This window comes from Penicillium cataractarum (genome assembly GCF_028827025.1).
Source record: "Penicillium cataractarum strain IBT 29864 chromosome Unknown utg000009l, whole genome shotgun sequence".
Lineage (NCBI taxonomy): Eukaryota > Fungi > Ascomycota > Eurotiomycetes > Eurotiales > Aspergillaceae > Penicillium > Penicillium cataractarum.
The window spans coordinates 3,794,689-3,816,351 of NW_026622745.1; the positions used below are offsets into that span (position 1 = coordinate 3,794,689).

The following is a 21,663-nucleotide window of genomic DNA, read 5'->3' on the forward strand; positions in this document are numbered from 1 at the left end:
TGCGAGGACGGCGAAATTCAGCGCCGAGGCGGAGGGTGCAAGTGGACGAGGTAGCAGCAAGGGAAACTGTGCTTCACACGTGTTCAAGCAGTTTAGAATTGCGTCTGGGGAGGCTGTTGTAGGAGGCTTCTATATAAGTGGGGTTAGGGGCTGTGCCAAGCTCAAATACGAGATGACAAGGTTTAAGCTTCTTCTTCACTGGACACTAGATAACAAGGCAGAATCGTGCGTACGTGGCCCGGCCGACTAGCGCGGTTTGGGCCTGTTAGTATATTTAAGGCTAGGTGCTTAGGCGACTTTCCCGTGGAAGATAATTCGATGTCTTCAAAGGAGCCAATTAACGATTGATGGATCCTTTAGCAAGTTTAGATAAGCCCAAGAGAAGGATGTACGCGGATGAAGTGGTGAAACTGATGGTTTTAATCCATTTGTTGCCAAGTTAAAAGCAGAGCGTGTTCTAAATTCCTCTTCTAGATTAATGCGAAGAAGATTACGGAGATAGATAGGTTCAAACATTACTAGAAGTTCGAGGAAATTTCAACGACACAAGACAATTCCGTCAAATGAGGGCATCTGATACATTTCTCTAGAGTCGGTTGCTAGCAGTTCCCTCCCTTTGACCTGTCCGGTTTAATCCGTAACTAGTATGAGCACTGCAATATTTCTTTTACCTGTCATGTGCGGCCATCTGCTTCAAGCGTTGGACTTTGTCAAACTCCTCATCCACCTCCTGCTTCTGCAACGAAGCAGCCCTCCGAGGATTCCGTGACTGGAAGATTTCATTGAGCTCCTCGAGGGTATGTCCTTTGGTCTCCACCATGAAGATATAGTAGTAAATAGCCTGGCAAAAGCACACTCCCATGTAGATAAAGTAAGTCTTCCAACCAATCACATCAAGCGAAATCGGAAGGGCAAACTGGTTGACCAGGCCTGCTGCGTTTCCAGCGAAACTATAACAAATATTAGTTTAAATAAACGAGGCATGAGGACATATTGATGAACTCACTTTTGCAGGGCCATTCCCTTGGCACGCTGGTCAAACGCGAGGACCTCAACGGGGTACAGTGCTTGTAGTGGTGTGTAGGCGGCGGAGAAAACGATGCCGATCAGGAAGATGAAGGTGATGGATACATCGGCAGCGGGATGGCTTTTGTAGATAGCATATCCACCGGTGCCACCAACCATACCACCCCAGAGGAGAGTCAGAATAGCACAGCATGAAATCAACATCTTGCGTCGACCGAATCGGTCCATCTGACTTGCACCGAAGCAGGCGGCTGCACTAGATGCTAGTGTGATACCCAGGTTAATGTCGAGGACCGTGTCAGTGTTGCTGATCCCGGAAGTGCTGAGCATGGCAGGCAGGAAATAGGATACGCCTGACTGGCCAGTCAATTGACTGAAAGCTGAAACAGCGACAGCGCACAGGATGGCACGATAAAGGGCCGCCCGAGAGTTAAACAAAGAGCGATAATCCCACCAGCGCTTGTCTGCACCGTCGAGCTCTAGCTCCTCGGCAAATTCATGCATCTCCAGTCTCACGTAGAGAGATTCTGGGTTGTCGTTGCCATGATATTTGATGAGAATCTCACGGCACTTGTCTACTTGCCCATGAACGTACAGCCAACGCGGCGACTCAGGAAAACAGAGACATCCAACGAGCAGAATGCCTGGGAAGAGCATCTGTAGCCAGGTGGGAATGAGCCAGGCCGCGTTGGTCGTATAGTGAACGCAGCCGCGCAGAACTGCAGCGGCCAGGATTGCCCCAAGATAGTAGCAGCAGTTATAGAATCCAGTAATCACACCACGGTAGGCCGGCTGGGCGAACTCGACGACGTAAGAAGGACAGGCGACATTGCAGATAATGCCACCGAAGCCGAGGAAGAAACGTCCGGCGAGGAATTGAGGCAAACGATGAGATACGCCTTCAATGATGGTACCAATGACGATAAAGACGCATCCAATGGCGATACCCACGCGACGGCCCCAGGTATCAGTAAGTGGGCCGATGAAAGGCAAACCACACACGGAACCGATCGAGTACATGCTCATGATAATGCCAGTCTGCACTCCGAGGATCTTTGCGCCAAATTGATCTTGGAAGGGCTTCATGACAATCAGATTGCCCATCAAAGACCCGTCGTAACCACCCATAGTCGACCCCAAGAAGGCCAGGCTACAGATAGCGTAGAGTTGAATCATACGCTTGCTGAGTTTCTGAACCGGCTCTAGTCGCGTGCATACTTCCAGGGCAGCAGTGCCGCGGACAGCATGGAACACATCGACAGGCTCCTCGATATGCTCAGAGCCGGCCCCGGGAGACTTTTCATCCTGAGTGGAGGCCATGGAAACGATGAACCACTGATCGTCTAAAGATAGAAGTATAATGCAAGGGGTTTCTGGGGTTACAGATGCTCATGACGATCCGCAGTGGGGGCTGTTGCCGTTCATATATCTTTGCCATCTTGAATGTGGGGATGTTGCTTGACTGATAAAATCCCGACGGTTTCTCCGATGGAATCCGGGGAACCGAACTCGCAAGCCAAGAGAGTCTTAGCTCGGAAGTCAAACCGTGTCCCCGTCCTTGAATTTGTAACGCTTCCCCACGCGGGAGCGGGGTTGTCGTGAGGGACATGCAATTTTCGGAGAATTCGTCGCAGGCAAACAGAGATTGAAGTTGCAGTCTCGCCGACCTTTTTTCCGATGTAATTAGACCAGACCAGATAGATATTTGAAGGAAATTCCCATGTCCAAGTAGATGTATAGCAGCTTTTCTTCAATCTCAAAACCATGCCTTCCACAGCGTACTCTTCCACTCCCCCCAAAGTCACACCGGCCTCGCGCGAAGGCGATCCCAACTATAAGGCGCCAATCTTCCCACTAGGCCCTTTTACCAAGTACTCTGGCAATCCATTACTCATTCCAAACCCGGCGAACGAATTCGAATCGGCATACATCTATAATGCTGCCGCAATTGTGTTGGACGACACGGTCTTTCTGCTCTATCGCGCCCAGAACGCCGCTAAGGTGTCCACCATTGGTCTAGCGTGGTCATCGGATGGCTACAATTTTACACGTCTGGATCGTCCAATTTTGGAGCCGAGCAAGCCATGGGAAATGGGCGGTGGTGTGGAGGACCCGCGTGTGGTGCGCATCGACGGCATCTTCTACATGACCTATACCGCGTGGGATTTGAAGGTGCCAAAACTCTGCCTCGCAACATCCACCGATCTGGTACACTGGGAGAAGAGGGGTAGTCCACTGTTCCCAGATTTTATCGACGTCGACGACGCTCTGGATGGGCGGATCAAAGTGCGTTTCGGCCACTCCAAGTCCGGCGCAATCTTCCCAGAAAAGACGGCAAACGGAAAATTCATGATGATCTTTGGTGAGGCATATCTCTGTGTGGCTGAGAGTGAAGACTTGATCAACTGGAAAGCATGGCCCTTCAACGAGTATTTTGCAAGGGGTGTCCATGAGTGGGAGAATCGACTTTTGGAACCCGGTCCAACCCCAATCAAGACCCGTGATGGCCGGTGGATCCTGGTGTACAATGTTGCCACGAAGGGTGCTTCTGGTTTCAAGTTCAACCAGTATTCTATCAGCCAGATGTTGATCGACCTCGAAAATCTTAAAGATGGCCCGCTGGCTCGCCTCGACCGACCGTCAGTTGTCGTGTCTTCAAAGAACGAGCATCTTGGACAGGTCAATGAAGTCGTGTTCTGCGAAGGGATGGTACAGTTCAAGGGGAAATGGTTTATGTATTATGGACAAGGAGATAGCGAGCTTGGAGTTGCAACAGCCGAAGTCCAGCCCTGAGAGCAAGAAAGCGAGGCGCTGGGTTCAGAATGAAGTAGATCACCGGAGTAGTAGATAAAGAAATTTGATCGAGACCGTTTAACCAAACTCATAATATGGTTGATTACTCTTTGGGAATCCTTAATCGACAAGAGTATTCGGCTAGGGCATAGTAGCTTCAGCCAGCTGAGGGAAAGCATCTTGCAGATGCAAACTACGAAGATCGCGAAATGTCCAAAAGACAGAATAGCCGTCCGTCTGATCGATATTCCATGGCCCAGGGCCAATCTCGTCACGCACTTCCTGGGCCAATTCTGGATAGCGGCCAAGTGCGTCATCCCAAAGGTTTAAAAGGCCTTGGAAATTCTCAAACTGCGTTTGACGCCATAGTTGTAATACTATACGAGCCGTTGCAGCCTGTATGTCCGACAGGAGAGACCAGTGAATGAGAATTTCTCGCGGACAGATGAATACTGATCGGATCAAGGAGCAAACATAATGTAGTACACCTGGAACAGGACGTAAGGCCAACAAGGTGCCAAGAGTGTCTTGGCGACTCAGAACAGTCGCATAAAATGTTAGGACAACCAAATTATGGAGTGAGTGAATTGTGATCGCCTCGGGCCGAGCTGGCATCTCATCACGAAGATCAAGTAACGACGTGGGAAGCTGAACGGCCCAGAATAAACACTCGTACTCAAGGCGACACCACGATAGCTTTGCATCTGGTCCAAATCCATCGCGCTCTTCCAGAATCCGTAGCTGGTCGAGACGCAGACCCAGGTCCGAAATACGCAGATAATGATGCGCAAATGTAGAGTGATCGACTGATTCGGCGAAGTTCATGAGGTAATTTTCAGAAATGTCGAGAGGCTCCAGCGATGAGCCAACTAGTCGCAGCCAAGTGTTGGCTACAACTGCACCCGCGAGAATAGGAGCTGGTAGGTCTTGCCCCATAAGCAAAGAGGCATGGATAGTGCCGAAAATCTTACAACGGTCAGCACTGACAAGATAGGAACAAGATGACTCGATCACGACTTACCCTCTGTATACAGTCATTCTCCACAGGAAATCGGAGGATCATCAGAAGTACGCCAGCTAGACATGGCAGCGTCATCTCGCTTTGCGTTATGGTTTTTAGAGTATGGCTGGCCTGTTGCGATATGTCTGCATGGGGCGTGCTATGCAACCAGATCCTAGCAGCTAGCTCGACACATTGTTGTAGCGTCAGATCCCAATTCTCATCCAGCTCGTGAATCATCTCAGAGGGTAAAAAAGGTGTAAGGGGTTGAATGTGCTCTCTGTACTTTGTCGTTGTCGACTCGAGCACGAGTGGCGTTTCATCTTTCAAAATAATCTTTTGGCCTTGAGGGTATTTGGTATCCGCAGAGTTCAACTGGCTATCGCCATCCTTGACGACCGATACGACGCTTCCCGTGCTGGCCCATGAACGATTCTTCGGTGATGATACTGCTGCCGCAGCTGAGACTCTTGATGCAATGCGCTGGGACGTTTGACGACGCTTCTGACTCGGCTGACGCCGACTGAACTCGCAGATCAGGTCTAGATGCTCGCATTCGGTGCAGCGGCTAGCCCACGGGCCGTCCAAGGCACACTTCTTCTTCCGGTGTCTGCAGTAGTTGCATGATTTGAACATGGGTCATTTGGAACGGGAAAACACTCGGGATGAGATCTTTTTTTAGCCGATTTCTTGTGATGTCGGGTTCTAGTTCTCGACGTAGGCGGAGAAAAGTTCGGAAAAGACACCTTGACTGAGATGCGGCGTGCTCGGGCCCTTCCATGACTAAAGGCTGCTGGGGTTGGAGCCCCGCTCAACCAAACTTTTTAAGGTTAATCCCCCTGGAGCATGGAGTGTGGGGAAAGGCGGGAAATTTGTCGGAGCCGTCTCTAGTAGGAAGGTCAAGAAGGCTATCGGAGCAGTGCCGTTGCAATTTATACAAAGGCTGGAAATGAACGGCCTTCTAACTTTTCGAAACAAATCATTTCAAACCAGAATTGTTTTTTAATGCATTTGGCTATGTCTGCTGCGAGCAGTTTGACACTCTCCGGCTGGAGATGGCGGCAATACGGCGAAGCCAATGAAGAATGGCATCAGTGTATGCACGACAAACCGACCACGGAGATTTTCACCGACCTTATCGATGCAAAAGTCATTCCTGACCCCTTCATCGACGAAAACGAGCGCCATGTGCAGTGGGTGGGCGAAGCCGACTGGGAGTATGCCTGCGACTTCCAGTACGAGGCAGACTTGAGCCATTCTCGACAGGACCTCGTTTTCGCAGGTTTAGATACAGTAGCCACCGTCTTTCTGAATGACCAGGACCAAATCCTGGAATCAACAAACATGTTTCATCAGCACCGCGTCGATGTAACTGGGAAATTACGCCCGGGCTTGAACACGATTCGCATCGTGTTCAAGAGTGCTCTCCACTACGGGCGTGAATTGGAGAAAAAGCATGGAAGCTACAGAGCCTTTAGTGGAGAGAATTCTCGAGCTCATGTTCGCAAAGCCCAGTATCACTATGGATGGGACTGGGGACCTCTGTTGATGACATGCGGACCATGTGGGGAGATCAAACTCGAATCCTACGCTTCAACTTTGGTCGATGTTTTTGCCGATGCACGAGTATCTGAGGACCTTCATAGTGCGTCTGTCAATGTCAGTTTTGAAGCTATTCTGGATCAAGACGTCACTGCAAATGTCACTGTTACTGCTCCCGATGGGCGTGTTTTCCATTCAAAGGCAACTCTCGGCTCTAGCACGAAGGAATCTCGAGGTTCAGTCTCGTTGGAGATCAATGAGCCACAACTCTGGTACCCTGTCGGTCATGGTCCTCAGATTTTCTATTTGGTAGATGTCGCTATCATGAATCGTGATCAGATACCTCTTAATCGTGCCAGGAAACTCGTCGGCATGCGACGTCTGCGCCTGGTGCAGCATTCTTTAAACGGTGAACTAGGCACCTCTTTCTTCTTCGAAGTCAACAACAAACCAGTGTATGCTTCCGGCAGCAACTGGATCCCTGGTCATTCTTTCCTGACTGCTATGACGTCTAATGACTACGCCTCGGCTGTTGATAGATGTCTGAAAGCGAACCAGAATATGTTGCGTATCTGGGGTGGGGGTATATACGAGCATCATGCACTGTATGAGGAGTGTGATCGACGGGGAGTTCTGGTCTGGCAGGACTTTGCTTTTGCCTGCGCCCAGTACCCTTGCTATCCTGAATTCGCGGCAACTGTGAAACGAGAAGCCGCAGATCAAGTCAAGCGGCTGCGACAATATTGTTCCATCGTCCTCTATGCTGGGAATAATGAGGACTATCAGATTGCAGAGATGCTCAATTTGACCTGGGATCGTGACGATCATTCAGGCGATTGGACCGAAACCAATTTCCCGGCGCGGACTCTGTACGAAACTCATCTGCCTGCTGTGGTGGCTGAATATGCACCTGGTGTCCCCTACCACCCCAGTTCGCCTTGGGGTGGTGATGGTACGACCGACAGGACCGTTGGCGACATTCACCAGTGGAATGTCTGGCATGGTTCACAGGAGAAGTACCAGCTATGGGACAAGCTTGTGGGCCGCTTTGTCTCTGAGTTTGGCATGCTGGGCTTCCCAGCTGCTAAATCCATCCGTCGTTATGTGACCGATCCTGCGCAGCGATATCCTCAAAGCCGGGTTCTGGATCTGCACAACAAAGCAGACGGCGCAGAACGCCGACTGGGTCTGTATGTCTTGGAGAATCTCCGGGTCAACTCGTTAGATCTTGACAGCTGGATCTATGCCACTCAACTCATTCAAGGCGAGTGTCTCAGTTTCGCCGTTCGAAGCTGTCGCCGCCAGTGGAAAGGCCCAGGTCAAGAATATTGCGGAGGCCAACTGATCTGGCAGGTATGTGAAGATTGATATTCTTATTATTCTTGGTTGATGATTGACTTTGTTTAGATCAATGACTGCTGGCCAGTCTCGAGTTGGGCCATAATTGACTTCTATGGAGAGAAGAAGATGGCTTACTTCATGACAATGCGCGACAGTGCACCTCTAGCACTTGGGATTTGCCGCTCAACACCAGAGCTCAAGAAGCTCAAGTCACCGCCTCCACAGATTCTGGCTCCTCCGCACGATCTTGCCCCCAAGAATTATATCTGTGACGTCTGGGCTATGAACGGAACCTTGCGGGATGCCCAAGCCCAAATAGAAATCCGGCTGTACGACCTCGCGACCGGAGTTTTGCGCGAGGACAAGTCCATTGGCGTTCAACCCCTTTTATTCAACCGCACCACCGAGTTGGTGGAAGACATGAGTGTGGATGACCAGACAGCCGTCCAGGCAATCATGAGGGATACTCGGGATGGCCATGTCATTGCCCGCACTTCAGATTGGCCTCAACCACTCAAATATATCACTCTGTGTTCCTCTCCGGGCGTGTCCGTGTCAGTCCTAGACGGCAAGCTTGAGATTCGAGCGAACGCGCCTGTCAAGGGTTTGGTGGTCTCCGTGGTTCCCGATGACCGTGATGTTGAGTTTGAGGATAATGCCGTCGACGTCTTCCCGAATGATGTATACACCATCATAGCACGGGGATTGAGGAAGGACGACAAGGTACACGTGCGATACTATGGATCGGATTTCTAGACTGCAGATACCGGATGGACTAGAACCTCTAGCTGAGACAGACAGATTAGACTACAAGATAGAAGTAAGAACATAGTTTTCTTTCAGAGGCTTTCTGCACTCCATACTCATGGAATCAAGACGTCAAATCCAAAACTTAATTATGATGGATAGCATATCTTTTGTGTGTATATTCTTTTTGCTATTTGCCCCATTTGGCTTAGTGCCTAGACAATTGATTATAGATAGCCACCTGTGTTCGTCGAGATCAATAATAAGCTTCTTGCTCCCTTTGTCTCCGTTGTTTTTTTCCTGAGGTCGATGAGATCTTAGTGGGCCCATCAACATATCAAATCGAAGTCCGGAGATTTAATCGCAAAATTAGTAGATTTCAGGGAAGCTCCACTCCGCAATGGCTATCGGCCGGGGAATTGGCGGGGTAATTCCATCGATGTGGTGACGCTTGAGCCCACTCAATAATTATCGCCGACGTTTTATCCGCTCTCATCTCAAGGTCGAGCACGCTAAGCATTGTCAAAATGGCAATGATCATCAGGTGCAAGTGCAGAAATGTGGGACTTGTTGAATATTCAACCCCGCGCTTGACAACTGTTGATACTAACTTGGGTGATGAGCTACCCCGAGAGTTGAAGCACTGACAAAAGGTAGGAAAAGGTCAAAGATGGTTATCATGACCGAGATCTGCAGCATAAAAGGGCGTAATTGCCCTCTTGGATATTCAAACAGTCTTCACTCTTTATCTTCTGTTCTATTTCTTATATTCTTTCACAATGAGGTTTTCATTGCAGGTCCTCGCGTTAGGACTAGGTGCTGTCACGACCCTTGCGGCCTCCTCCGACAAACCTCCCAAGATCACACCAGCATCTCGACAGAATGAAGCCAATTACACGGCGCCATACTTCCCTCTACTTGGCTTTGAGCAATATGCGGGCAACCCTATCATGAGACCCGATGCTAGCCATCCATGGGAGTCTGCATACCTCTATAACCCGAGCGCCATCGTCATGGATGACATGGTCTTTCTTCTCTATCGCGCCCAAGACTCGCAAAAGACCTCCAGCATTGGTCTTGCCTGGTCCAGCGATGGGTACACCTTCACTCGGTACTCTCAGCCCATCATCTCTCCAACAGAGCCATATGAGACCCCAGGTGGATGCGAGGACCCCCGAGTTGTCCGTGTGGATGGAACGTTCTATCTGACCTATACTGCCTACGATGGCGAAGTTGCTCGGCTATGTCTTGCAACCTCGACCGATCTCGTCAACTGGAAGAAGCACGGCCCTATCCTGCCAGACTTCACTGAGACCGTGTACAACTGGCGCGATCCCGTTACCTACTTCAGTTCCAACCCGCCCGGCTGGACCAAGAGCGGTGCTATCATTGACGAGCGCCAGCCTGATGGTTACTACTATATGCAATTCGGTGATACATACCTCTATACCGCGAACTCAACCGACTTGATTAACTGGGAGGTCTCTGGCTCCGGAAAGCCGTTTGCTCCTTTGATGAATGTCTGGGAGCAAGCTCTGACTGAGAGTGGACCGCCTCCGATTAAAACGAGAGACGGTAAGTGGTTGAAGATCTACAACGGGATGGCCACTGGCGGTGTGGGTGGATATGCCGTTGGCCAGTATAGCACTGGACAGATGCTCATTGATCCGGCCAATTCTCCCCTCGGCCCTCCCATTGCACGCCTTGAGACTCCCATCTTGCAGCCGACCACGGCTACGGAGATCACTGGGCAAGTTGATAATGTCGTGTTCAGGTGAGTTATCCAAATTCCCATTTGGTGAGAAATACAAGTCCTGACTTTTATATTAGCGAAGGTTTGGTGCAATTCAAGGGCAAGTGGCTTCTCTACTTTGGAGCAGGGGATGCGTTCCTGTCTGTGGCTCAAACTCCTGTTCAGCACTAGGTGTGTGCAACTGTTGATCTTGATAAATAAGAAATCTTCGTTCGCGTCGTCTCGGATGATATTTGGGCATGAAGATATGTTGGAAATTGTATATGTTTCAGGTACTCTGTAATCAATGGGAAACAGTCACCCCAAAGTGGCCTAGCGACAAAGTAGCACAATGTAGTGAGTAGTAGTCTAGTAAGAGAAATAATTTTGAAATGGAGCGTATAGTTAAGTTAGTTGAGATAGGAATATGGTGTTGTGGTTTGTAGAGTTCGGATCAAAGGGAGGGTCCAGCAGAAAGACCAGAAAGACCCCATCAAAGCGGAGAGCAGGGCGGAGATTCGAGCGGTGACACTCCAGCCAATCAAGAAAAGCCACTCCCGTAAGGGACCGCCGTGAAAGCCGAAAGAAGAATAGCGTGGTGGAGCATGTGATCTCCTCGGCCCCAGACCAGCGATCGACGGATCTCTTTGCTTTTGTTCTGTCATACGAGTGTGTGACGGTGCACATGATGGCAGCCAGCTGAATGGGAATGACCTACTCGAACAGAATCTAGCTGAGCCAGGTCAATAGCCTCAGGAAGACATCTTCTCACCCTCTCCACATTTCCTTCCCTTGGAGAGCCTCTCTCTGTCCAGCACCGGGCCACATTCCTCGCTCTGGTCCCTCCCACTGTGCCTGGCGCCCCGGTGCTGCATGCAACACTCAAATCTCGCACAGGCTATTGGACAGATCATTCAAGTGACCGCCTAGGGCATGAGCACGCCATCATGAATACTTTCGAGTCATCGGCGACGACTCCGACAGGCCCTCGCGACTCCGGGGAAGCCAGAGATATCCACGATAACTCGTCACGCTCGCCCACCCATGTAGATTCAGCCCTGTCATCTTCCTATGGCAGCAGCCGGTCCCATTCAAGCTTTTCGTCCCGAAAGTATGCTGGCACCCCGCGGTCTCACAGGCAGTCCAACGAGTCCACCCCAGTCTTTGATGAGGCAGGCGCCTCGACGCGTAACTACGGGGCTACGGAGGCGCCCAATTTGTCTAGCGCGGCGTCCGGGCGAACAAGCAACGACAAGCAGAGCGCTCCTCAAACCCGTAATGGCGGCAACGGCGGCAACTCATCACATCAAGACAACCAACATGATGACCCGCATCAGTCGCGGTATAGCCGATTTGTAGATCGGTTCGGAGCCCTCGAGCTGGAGAACAAGGGCAGCGTTGCGCGTGACCATCTAGCCTTAGGTATGGTATTGTGCTCTCACGACCTTCCTTCAAATAAAGTCTAATCCACATCCATAGAGCGAACCTTTCTAGCTTGGATGCGCACATCCCTCGCCTTTGCCTCCATCGGTATCGCAGTCACCCAGCTCTTCCGTCTCAATACCGCAACAGCCACTAAAGATGCATACGGTCTTGGTGTGACTTCTCCGGGACACCCCGATATACTCCCTCCTCAATTCTCCTCATCCTCCATTAATGCTGCTTCGGCATCCTCTCGCCTCCGCAGCGTTGGCAAACCCCTCGGTTCTACGTTTATCGGCGTCGCCATCATCATTCTTATAATAGGCTTCCACCGCTACTTTGAGAGTCAGTACTGGATTGTCCGTGGCAAGTTCCCTGCTAGCCGGGGAAGCGTTGCACTGACTGCGTTTATTGCGGCAGCGTTGATCATTGCGGCGTTAGCGGTTATTCTGGCCGTTTCTCCGGGGGCTATTGAGCAGTGATGTGAGCTCCATTTGTATATTCTCTTTGATTATTCTCCGTTGGCATTCCTGCATAATCTTCGGTGTTCTTTTCCCTCAAGTTGTCTATATACCTGCTATGCCGTGCCGTGCCGTGCCGTGCCGTGCCGTGCATTGAACACTTTTTGGCCGGCAAGATGTGAATCAACGGGGCTTCCCTTTGAGCCTCAAGAGTTTCGGTATTCGAATCATGTATTGATGTTGATGGTCTTCCAGCAACCTGTTTATCTTTTTTCTGTATCACGATATCTTTCTACGGTCCTCTCAGACAGATTCAGGCAAATATACTATGCCTTTCAACTCAATGACCCCAGGGAGGTACCACATAGTAGACGACTCCGTGTGCCACAGATGCAACAACTGGTCCGACCTATAACAAGGATGAGTACGAGGCGACATTGGCCCAGGAGAATATAAGCGACGGCGCCTTACCCAATGTATCCAATGATAAGTTGGAAATGATGTGGCAACATAAACACCAAAGCATCGAGCAGGATTCATGGCTGTCCGAAGGAGTGTGAGATGATTTCGTCCAATATACTTCCCTCCAAGGGGTTCCTAGGGGCTATCACTTACAAGCACCAGCGAATCCAGTTCGCACAAATGCAGAGCCCCAGCTCAACGTCCCAAGAACCATCCCGACCAAAAACGGCGACAATGCAGCTCCATAGATCTTCCCTTGTCGCGGATCCAATCCCACGCCAAAGGACAAAAAAATGAGAATCAAAGTGAATATGAACTCAAGCAGAAACGCTTCGTCCACGGGGACATCGGATAGCTCAACCGCGCAGCCTCCGCAGGTAAAATCTCTAGCTCCGTACGCCTTACGGAGTATAAACCCAGCCAGAGCCCCGCCGAGTGTCTGGCAAAGTACGTAGATGACCATTCGTGGGAATGAGATCAGACGCGCAAAAAAAGTAGCCACTGAAATCGTCGGGTTGAGGTGACTACCGCTGACGTTGGAGAAGGAGAAGATGAATAGCGTTAGAAAGAACCAATTGCTTATACCGCCAAATAGCGGACCGAGGAATGTTGTAGTAGAGAAAACTCCTGAAGGTGAAGACGGCACGGCACTTGAAGAGCCAGGGGGGCGTATAGAGACCCATGCCGTGACGAAAACCATTAACATGGTACCTAACATGATGCATTAGTAAATTACTCACTGCTTGCACCGCGATCACAGGGCAAAAAGGGACTGTCCGCTACCTACCTATCATCTCAATAAAGCCAAATTTCCACAAATCCAAATCCCAAAATCCGCGCAAGTCAGTTCCGTCGCGGAAAGACATAAGGGGAGCCGCATCGGGGATCTTCTTGAGTAGATCTGCATTTTGGGGATCACTGCGATCAAGCACTATTTCTTGATTACCGCCGATTCGTCCAGCGAAGGGTTGAATAACTGGTTTGATCCGCGACATCTCGTATGTCGCTGGTTGCTCCACGTCTGATTGATAGTTGCATCGCGTCTGTTCAGGCGAGAGAGCCATGATTGTAGGGGATTTGTTGAGAAAGAATGCAAGATTGCTTTTTCTGGGGGCCTCTGCTACGCTTGTACCGCTAGGAGGGAAACAATTGGGATTGCATCAATTGAAATGAAAGAAAGAGTAGAGACCGGGGTTTCGATGACTTGGAGTACCTAATTTTTGGGTAAGCTTTTTGTCTCAAGAGTCGAGGTCGCGACGGATAGCTTGTGTGGATAGGGTAAGATTTTAGTAAGGCTTACGTTACCACAAGAGTCCCGGGTTTTAGGTTGGATCCGGCCGGGAAAGTATAGGCCGCTTGAATAGGATAATGTAACGCGAGTTTTCAACAGGAAATACCGAATTATAGATAGTTCGTATGGAATTATTTAAGTCTCAACGCAGAAATACTGCTTAGGGAGAGAAATTTCATTTTCTGGCGGCTCATACTCATGGCACTACGAAAAACTTTCGTGACACTACGACGCTAAGCCTAATCAGAGACGCACCCCCCTTACGAGTATACAATGGTGTAATGATACTAAGATTATCCGCGAATAGCATTAAAACTCATCGTATTTGTTATGCTTGAATGGATAAATTGAGAGATCTTACTAAAGCTCTCTGAAAAGATAATTGGAAAGACCTTTAGAAAGACCGTTAGAAATAGAGGTGGTCAAATCGTATCTAGGGAGGCCTTTCTTTCTAACTCTTATTTCAAAAACTAGAACTATCACTATACATCCATACTGTTATACAGATATCAAATTCTACTACTGTACTCGTAAGATTGGTCCTCCTACTTAGGCTTAGATTCCCAGTGTCACGAGAGGTCTTTGTAGTGCCATGAGTATGATCTTTTTGGATAGTTACTCTCAAGTTTCGCAAACTCTGCATACATTCTGATCCGCAAGTTAGACTGACCCGGTCGCTAGCACATAGCCACCATCGACAACAACGGTCTGTCCATTCAGATACTGATTTGAAGCAGTGAAAAGCACAGCTCCAGCCATATCCTCATCTTTTCCGGGTCGCCCAGCGGGAACCTTACCCTCAAACTTCTCTTTCTCAAGAGAGCTCTTTTGCTTATCACCACTCTCCTTAGCTGTCATTTCCGATGGGAAAACCCCAGGCGCGATATTGTTCACTCGAATCTTGACGCCCGAGCTGGCGATCTCATGGGCAAGCATCTTCGTAAGGTGAATGGCAGCCGCTTTGCTTGCATTGTAAACAAAGTGATGCTGCGATTCCTTGATAATGCCGGAAATGGAGGAAATGTTGATCACAGTGCTAGACCATCCAGATGTATCCTCAGTGCTCTTACTGAGCAAGGGTAGGAAGGCAGTGGTGACGAAGAATAGCTGCATCACATTTGTTCGCATGACATCCTCCCAATCGCTGACTGTGCTTGTATTATGGAATAGTTCTTGCTGGAGCTCTTTGGAGTCTTCATGGTCGGTATTCTGCTTTGCAGAGCTGATACCGGCATTGTTGATTAGGATATCTAGCTCAGACTCCTTGGCCGAGATTTCGTCAACCAGCTTCTGGATTGACTCCTTTGAAGTGACATCGGCGGGAATCGCAATTATCTCCCCAGAAATATCCTTTCCGTAAAGATCCACCACCCGGTCGAGCTTCTCTTTCGTACGGCCAGTGATGTAGACCTTTGCGCCATTGACAGCCAAGGATTGAGTGGCCATCAAGCCAATACCTGACCCACCGCCAGTGATGAGGGCAACTGTTTCAATCGTTAGACAACCCTGTATGTATCCAGAACCCTAACGAATTTTGCAAGAAAAACATACCTTTGCCCTTCATACCAAAGAGATTCTCAAGCCTAAAGCTTGCGTTATTAACTGGGGACGACATTTTGGTGAGTATTGAAATATGGAATCGAAATCGATGTGAAGATCTTCTACTCAGACGAAAGTTAGTGGCACAGATGGCCCAAGCATGTTTTATTCATATTCTTCTTCCGTTCTACGTTCTTAGTGGCGGAACTACCGATTCTTCGAGGGTGATAGCAGGTATGTTGACTCCACTTTGGCCCCCGCTACTTTCCAATTCCTGACTTCATGATGACAGCCGGCCTATGGGGTCAATTCTTGATATTTACATCTCAGACCGGTCTATTTTCAACCTGTTAGCTGCAACATGTTCAAGTTTTTGTATTGTATTAGTTCAGTGGGCCTCGTCAAGTCAAGACTCCGTCACCAAGCCTGCGGCGTGACGTCGGTCCAGGATCTCTCCATTCTAAAATAACGCCCGAGATTTAAAGTATGCCATTAAGCTCGGACGATCACATCATAGAAGCTTCTAGGCACAAGAGTAGTGAGGGTCTAGGATGTCGAACCAGATGAGGAAACCGAATCAGGTCAAAAACAGTCGACTTTGGGCCACGAATGACCCCATATTGACATTATGTAGGATAGTTGGTGTCTAGTTATTCAACGTAATATTCTAGATGTCAAAGCCATACAGCACTTGGGACTGGAAATCAAGCTTACGCCGCCATTATCCCGTGAGTTTTTGCCAAGCCGCAAAAGAAGAACTAATTTAAATTATAAAACATAAGATGCTGTATTATGAGTCTTCTAATTATTTGGAGAAAATGGGCGGTGTTCACGACTTGCGACTAGTCTTGGATGGGTCGCTATCAGGTACGAACTACGTCATGATGAAGTCAACCGTGCAACCAGCTAGCGTCAAAGAGTTTACAATCTTAGCTATCAAAAGCACCATTTTCTTTTCAAAGACTAATTGAAAAATCGAGCGAATTAAAGAAAGCCAAATCATGTACAATATCAGAGTATCTCGCGAGACCACCTCGAATCCATATTGACTATCAAAGTGTATAACATGTCTAGCCTCAATGCTCTTTGTGCAATCTAGGTGAGCGTAAAACTGCCGTGAGTTAGTCACCTGGCCGCCCTGAGCCTAATGACCGGGTTGATGGCTGCTACCGCAGTATTCAACTTATATTTATGATTTCCTCTCACTATCTCTCTTTCTTTCCTTCCCAATACTGAGTTGTTTCGTCGAAATGCTACTACGTTGGTTGATGTCTGTCTCTTTTGTAACTAAGATGTAACATCAATATGACAGCGGTGACTATTAAGCTTGAGAATAACTTCGTTCCGCAAGATAATTGCTAGAGTTATCTGTTTAGGATGCTTGCCTGGTTACTGTGTTCTTGAGCTTCTCCGTTCTAGCCGACTTCCAGTTTCACTCTTTCTCCTTCAGCTTCGATACCGTGGTCAGACGGCACTGAATTGATCTCTTCTCTTGATTGGTCTGTAACAGTGCTACGTGTGACAACGCTTCATTATCTCCAAGCCGAATTGTTATGAATTCTGGAAATAATAAGATAGGTTCACTAGAAACGCCACAACCGAGATTTGTTTCAGTCTGTGATCTCCAAATACTTCAACCATTAACAACAACTCCGCCATTAGGATGCAAAGACTGTCCGGAGATAAAGCTGCTATCCTGACTAGCCAAGAATACGAAGGACGTCGCAACTTCGCTAGGCTGACCTGGGCGACCCATGGGAGATCCACTGAACTGCTCCTGTGCAGAGGTATTCATAGTAGCTGGAATAAGTGGTGTCCAAACTGTTTATGCGTCAGTGAAGGGTTATATTATAGGAGATGAACTCACTTACTTGGTCCAGGACAGACGCAGTTCACTCTGATGCCGTTCTTGACTTGCTGATTTGAGAGCCCTCTAGTAAAGGCTACTATAGCTCCCTTCGTGGACGTGTAGTCGAGAAGATCTGGTCGACCGATGTAAGCGTTGACCGAGGCGCAGTTGGTAATAGTTGAGCCATTCTTCATGTGAGGCAGTGCGTATTTCGAGAGATAGAAGAAGGGATGAATGTTGGTGTCGAATGTACGTTTCCACTGATCGCTATGCAATGTGTGAGGTTCATTATATGAGCCCCGAATAACTGAAGGAACTTACTCATCCAGATCTTGAATATTCTCGACCATATTTTGGTAACCATGGTTATTTACTAGTGTATCGATACCACCTATAGTTTGCAGAGCCGTATCGACCACCTTTTGGCAATTCTTCTTATCCCGTAGATCGACAGCGAGAAGATGAATCTTCTGCCCCAGCTCCTCTACACGGCGCCTAGTCTCTTGCGCATCCGACTCTTCTTCTGGCAAATATGTGATCAGGCTTGTTGCGCCTTCCATTGCGAACAGGATTGCGACAGCTCGCCCAATACCTGAATCTCCGCCCGTGATAACGGCCCTCTTGCCTACGAGCTTGCCTGCTGCTTTGTAGATTTGATATCCATTGTCATCGGTCGGGAGTTGCGCTGATGTAGGCTTTGGACCCCTTAGTTCGCTCTGCAAGCCAGGCTTCTCGTGGTGTTGAACGGGGACCCGGTGACCTGATCATCGTCAGCAATGTATTTGTTAATATCCGAAAAGTAATATTGACTTACCGGGCTGGAACTGGGATTGAGAGCCTTGAGCGCCACTATCAGTTGACTTGTGCATCGTTGCGAGAAGTCCCCATCCAAAAATATAGTAATGGACTTGAGTGACAGGTAAAAGAAAGTCGGCTCGAGTCGTTTGTTGAACTTGGACAAGCACATCAAAGAATTCATAGCTTGATATAGATCTATTTAAGTATGATATAGAAAATTAGAATTAATTTCGTCAGCGTGAGGTCCATGAATCTTGGGATGTATTTCACAGTTAATTTCAAGATTATTGAACGGGGTGGGTCCATCATCGAGCGCGACACCAGAAAGACGCCTCACCCTGTTAAGTCTGCCAAGAAATCAGATTGTTTGTATTGAAATTGAGATCTAAACTCTATAAACCATTCAAAATACATAATATACCAATGATCAATGCACATCACCAAACTATTCCCTCGTTGACCCTAGGCCAACGGCCATCACATGTCGACGTGTAAGTACTAAGCTGATCACACTTGACGCTTCTGCTTGCCACACTTGGTCAAGCACTCCTCAACCTTAATCAACATATCTCCCGGGATAGCATCTCTCACTTTATCAATATCCTCACCCGCAATGCTCTGCCCGAATGTTGCGGCGATAACATCATCGCTAAAAGCAAAGGTTTGATCCGCGACCAAAGAAATTCCAGAGTCCTCAGATGTGAAGGCTGCCGTGAAGTTGGCAGGCTCACAGTCCGGATTCACCTGCGTGTGAAATGAACCAGCCGGATAGATGGTCAACATGCCCTGGCTAATTTCTGCTTTGATGACTCGCTGATTGCCTTCCGAGTCAACCACGCCTCCTTCCGGAACCATCTCGGAGAGCACGCGGCCAGAGGTGATGGCAAAGAGCTCGGTAGCACGAGGATGGAGGTGGACAAAGCTCATGCTGCATGCTATTTATATTATTAGCATCATCTGAAAGATGGCTCAGTTGTAGCTATCATACCTGGCAATTGCGAAAGACTGAAAGATGCGCCATAGCCAGTAAGAGCAGGGAAGTTCTTGCGGTTGGCCAATGGAAGTTCAGCGTTTTTGTTGAAATCGAAGACAAAGTCTTCATCCTTTGGCAAGAGCTGATAGCGTTCGGCAGCACTGGAAAGGCCCAAAATTAGTAAAGCGTCACTGCTTGAGTACATTGCAACTTACCTATCTGCAAGTCGCAGTTGAGCTGTTAAGCTGAGTTCGGTTGTTGCACGTTCGAGCATTTGGTGAGGCGCTGCCTCCGCCTGTAGAGCCAAAACGAGGGCACAGGCAAGGACAGAGCTGGAAGCGAATTGAGGAAACATGATGTCTACCGATATGTAATCGATGATATTGAGTGAAGTTGACACAAGAAAGAAGCTGTTTGATGGAATTGTGATGTTGGATGTTGGATAGTTAGAGGAGACGGCGATGGAGATCCTTATATACTGCCCTTCTTCAACCCCAGGGTTCGTTTCGAAGCATCATTTCAATACCAATTCCAAATATCTATCTCGGCTTCACTGAAGACTTAGCCTCACTTGCTTGGCAGAGAGGATTCCATGGTAGTTTTCTCAAGCGCACAACTCAGCCCAAAGCTCAGCCTCACTGGGGTACCATCTTCATGACAATTCCCTCATACCAGTGATCCAGAGAGTCGTATCTAACATAAGAAGATGAGTAAAGAAAGCGACTCCACTGCCAAGTGCATCAGTCTTGGACTGGTAAGAAAGGCTATAGTTTTCGGGCGCGGTTGTTGCCAAGACCATCAGCCCCAGAATCCAGAATATGGATTGCTTGTTAGAGGCGATTGTAGTTAGATCTTTCTCAAGACCCTGGATTTTTTGACTTGACAAATCAATGATGGCAAAGACTAGAATTGAATTTCTAAGCCAAATAGTCAAGAGTGTGCTTTGCCCGTCTTGGCGGGTGTCGTATTGGTGGTCGTATTAGCCAATCCAGCCCGAGCGTATTCACGATACGACCATGAAGGCGGACAGTGGCCTGACAGTTAAGAGTATCCACACGCATGATGCCGATCATAGGTTTGTGGGTTCACACGGCTCTTAGAAACACATTAGACGACTGTCATTCTAGTCTATGATTCAGTTTGTTCGTGACAGATTCTAGCTGGGAATTCCCCAAGATTGTACGAGCTCTTTCAAAACAAGTCTGCAGTTGTTTTATCAGCTTCCAACTAAATTTCTGTCTGATTTCAGAAAAATCGAAGCTTGACGGGGTTGCGAAGACTGCGAGGAATCTCCCGATCTAGAATTCTAGATAGATGTTCCCAGTTCTAGCTTAACCATATACATGCTCTGGGGCCACCACGTCTCTTTATCATCCATTACTTGATGAAAGAATTCCTGAGTCTTCATCAATGACACAACCTGTCCTAACTCCCATTGTCCAATATCCCCAATCCACCACACTCCATCCAACAGCATGACTAAAACCAGCCAATGGGCGAAGATATCCATGGCCAATAGTTGCGTCGCATCAAGCGGAGGGATTTCAATCTTCGGCGAGTCTCGCACTATTCCATTCTCAGCTGGACTCGTCTCTGTGATTGGTAAATCCAGAATTGACTGGATAATGTTGAGGTACTCGGAAGGGGCTTCGTTCAAAAAGGACATTATGGTTCGTCGGAGTGCCTTTGGTGCTTTCATTGATGTCACACTAATCATGTATTTTCCCACCCAGGGCGAGACCTTGGAAGATCCATCAAATAAAGGGGTTTCATGCTGAAGATCTTTGGGGCTTTCCAAATTTTCTTTTTGGGTCAGGGCAGCGGATGCACATTTGCCGAGGATAGGTAAAGTTTTCATGCATACGTCAAGGTCTCGGAGGTCGGAGTTGAAAGACGCTATTCTCCCAACATGAGCCGATATGGAATCGGCTCTCTCTGACAGTCTTCCGAGAGCTCTATTATACGTGGACGCGACTAGGGGAAGAAATAGACGCCCCGTTTCCTCTGATGGACCATTTTGTGGCGTCAAGACATTCGTGCTGCTCAAATCTATACATGGAAAGCCTTGTATAGAAGGCGGTGTCGCGATATCATCATAGTGGGTATTATTTGAAGCGTTGAGGACATCTTTGAGAATTGCAGTGGAGGCTGTATGTGCTGCACGTGTGAATGAGATCCACTGTGAGTGCTGTGGAAGCAGCTCAGCCGGTAGCCGCTGGCCCTTCTGTTTCGCAGTAGCCGCGAGATGTACTCTGATGGAGTGGCTTGCGGAGGCGTATAATACCATCAACGCAGCATTGGCGAGGACTTCGTCGTACCAATTTGAGTGAGATACGGTGGCTTGAATATGTTGAAGAGAAGCCCTGTGATGGCGCTCGGCAAGTTCAAGTAGTTCCCGAACCTCAAATAACATCTGACTTTCTAGAGCTGTTTTGGACCGTTTGACAATATCATGGGACTTGCAAGCTGCTGCCAAAGCTATTAAAGATGACATGACTGGTTTGTTTTTAAAGGCGAGGTTTGGTATCCCTATGGAAAGAGCGTAAAGATCCAGGGCATCGAATGGGATAGTTTTGCTAGTGTGTGTCAGGTAATGGCTCAAGAGATCGAGCTCTCTCGTATCAAGGAAGCCTGGAGATCTCGAAATCGATGTTTGTTCATCTTCATAGTTGTTTGAATTTGGAGAA

The 21,663-nt window shown here is 48.5% G+C and overlaps 11 protein-coding genes across 11 annotated transcripts; 4 read left to right on the forward strand and 7 right to left on the reverse strand.

Moving 5' to 3' along the window:
• Nucleotides 1–667: 667 nt before the first annotated feature.
• Nucleotides 668–2,346, reverse strand: N7496_011977 (uncharacterized protein; the record flags this gene model as incomplete). The annotated part of the gene is made up of 2 exons (XM_056704890.1): nt 668–950; nt 1,007–2,346. 2 exons carry the CDS (start codon nt 2,344–2,346, stop codon nt 668–670), a joined length of 1,623 nt encoding a protein of 540 aa, XP_056550850.1.
• Nucleotides 2,347–2,790: 444 nt separating this feature from the next.
• On the forward strand, nt 2,791–3,819 carry N7496_011978 (glycoside hydrolase family 130 protein; the record flags this gene model as incomplete). Its single annotated transcript, XM_056704891.1, has 1 exon — nt 2,791–3,819. One exon carries the CDS (start codon nt 2,791–2,793, stop codon nt 3,817–3,819), a length of 1,029 nt encoding a protein of 342 aa, XP_056550851.1.
• A 141-nt stretch (nt 3,820–3,960) lies between these two features.
• N7496_011979 (Zn(II)2Cys6 transcription factor domain-containing protein) lies at nt 3,961–5,455 on the reverse strand (the record flags this gene model as incomplete). Its single annotated transcript, XM_056704892.1, has 2 exons — nt 3,961–4,785; nt 4,841–5,455. 2 exons carry the CDS (start codon nt 5,453–5,455, stop codon nt 3,961–3,963), a joined length of 1,440 nt encoding a protein of 479 aa, XP_056550852.1.
• Nucleotides 5,456–5,824: 369 nt separating this feature from the next.
• N7496_011980 (uncharacterized protein) lies at nt 5,825–8,458 on the forward strand (the record flags this gene model as incomplete). The annotated part of the gene is made up of 2 exons (XM_056704893.1): nt 5,825–7,714; nt 7,769–8,458. 2 exons carry the CDS (start codon nt 5,825–5,827, stop codon nt 8,456–8,458), a joined length of 2,580 nt encoding a protein of 859 aa, XP_056550853.1.
• Nucleotides 8,459–9,228: 770 nt separating this feature from the next.
• N7496_011981 (glycoside hydrolase family 130 protein) lies at nt 9,229–10,373 on the forward strand (the record flags this gene model as incomplete). Its single annotated transcript, XM_056704894.1, has 2 exons — nt 9,229–10,223; nt 10,280–10,373. 2 exons carry the CDS (start codon nt 9,229–9,231, stop codon nt 10,371–10,373), a joined length of 1,089 nt encoding a protein of 362 aa, XP_056550854.1.
• A 755-nt stretch (nt 10,374–11,128) lies between these two features.
• N7496_011982 (uncharacterized protein) lies at nt 11,129–12,085 on the forward strand (the record flags this gene model as incomplete). The annotated part of the gene is made up of 2 exons (XM_056704895.1): nt 11,129–11,603; nt 11,661–12,085. The coding sequence occupies 2 exons, from the start codon at nt 11,129–11,131 to the stop codon at nt 12,083–12,085; spliced, it is 900 nt and encodes a 299-aa protein (XP_056550855.1).
• A 319-nt stretch (nt 12,086–12,404) lies between these two features.
• On the reverse strand, nt 12,405–13,590 carry N7496_011983 (MIP transporter; the record flags this gene model as incomplete). Its single annotated transcript, XM_056704896.1, has 4 exons — nt 12,405–12,473; nt 12,536–12,606; nt 12,680–13,153; nt 13,314–13,590. 4 exons carry the CDS (start codon nt 13,588–13,590, stop codon nt 12,405–12,407), a joined length of 891 nt encoding a protein of 296 aa, XP_056550856.1.
• Nucleotides 13,591–14,477: 887 nt separating this feature from the next.
• Nucleotides 14,478–15,432, reverse strand: N7496_011984 (SDR family NAD(P)-dependent oxidoreductase; the record flags this gene model as incomplete). The annotated part of the gene is made up of 2 exons (XM_056704897.1): nt 14,478–15,301; nt 15,369–15,432. 2 exons carry the CDS (start codon nt 15,430–15,432, stop codon nt 14,478–14,480), a joined length of 888 nt encoding a protein of 295 aa, XP_056550857.1.
• A 1,557-nt stretch (nt 15,433–16,989) lies between these two features.
• N7496_011985 (oxidoreductase) lies at nt 16,990–18,074 on the reverse strand (the record flags this gene model as incomplete). Its single annotated transcript, XM_056704898.1, has 4 exons — nt 16,990–17,177; nt 17,228–17,472; nt 17,527–17,965; nt 18,020–18,074. The coding sequence occupies 4 exons, from the start codon at nt 18,072–18,074 to the stop codon at nt 16,990–16,992; spliced, it is 927 nt and encodes a 308-aa protein (XP_056550858.1).
• A 436-nt stretch (nt 18,075–18,510) lies between these two features.
• N7496_011986 (germin family protein) lies at nt 18,511–19,331 on the reverse strand (the record flags this gene model as incomplete). The annotated part of the gene is made up of 3 exons (XM_056704899.1): nt 18,511–18,938; nt 18,992–19,137; nt 19,192–19,331. 3 exons carry the CDS (start codon nt 19,329–19,331, stop codon nt 18,511–18,513), a joined length of 714 nt encoding a protein of 237 aa, XP_056550859.1.
• A 951-nt stretch (nt 19,332–20,282) lies between these two features.
• On the reverse strand, nt 20,283–21,470 carry N7496_011987 (C6 transcription factor; the record flags this gene model as incomplete). Its single annotated transcript, XM_056704900.1, has 1 exon — nt 20,283–21,470. The coding sequence occupies one exon, from the start codon at nt 21,468–21,470 to the stop codon at nt 20,283–20,285; it is 1,188 nt and encodes a 395-aa protein (XP_056550860.1).
• Nucleotides 21,471–21,663: the final 193 nt, after the last annotated feature.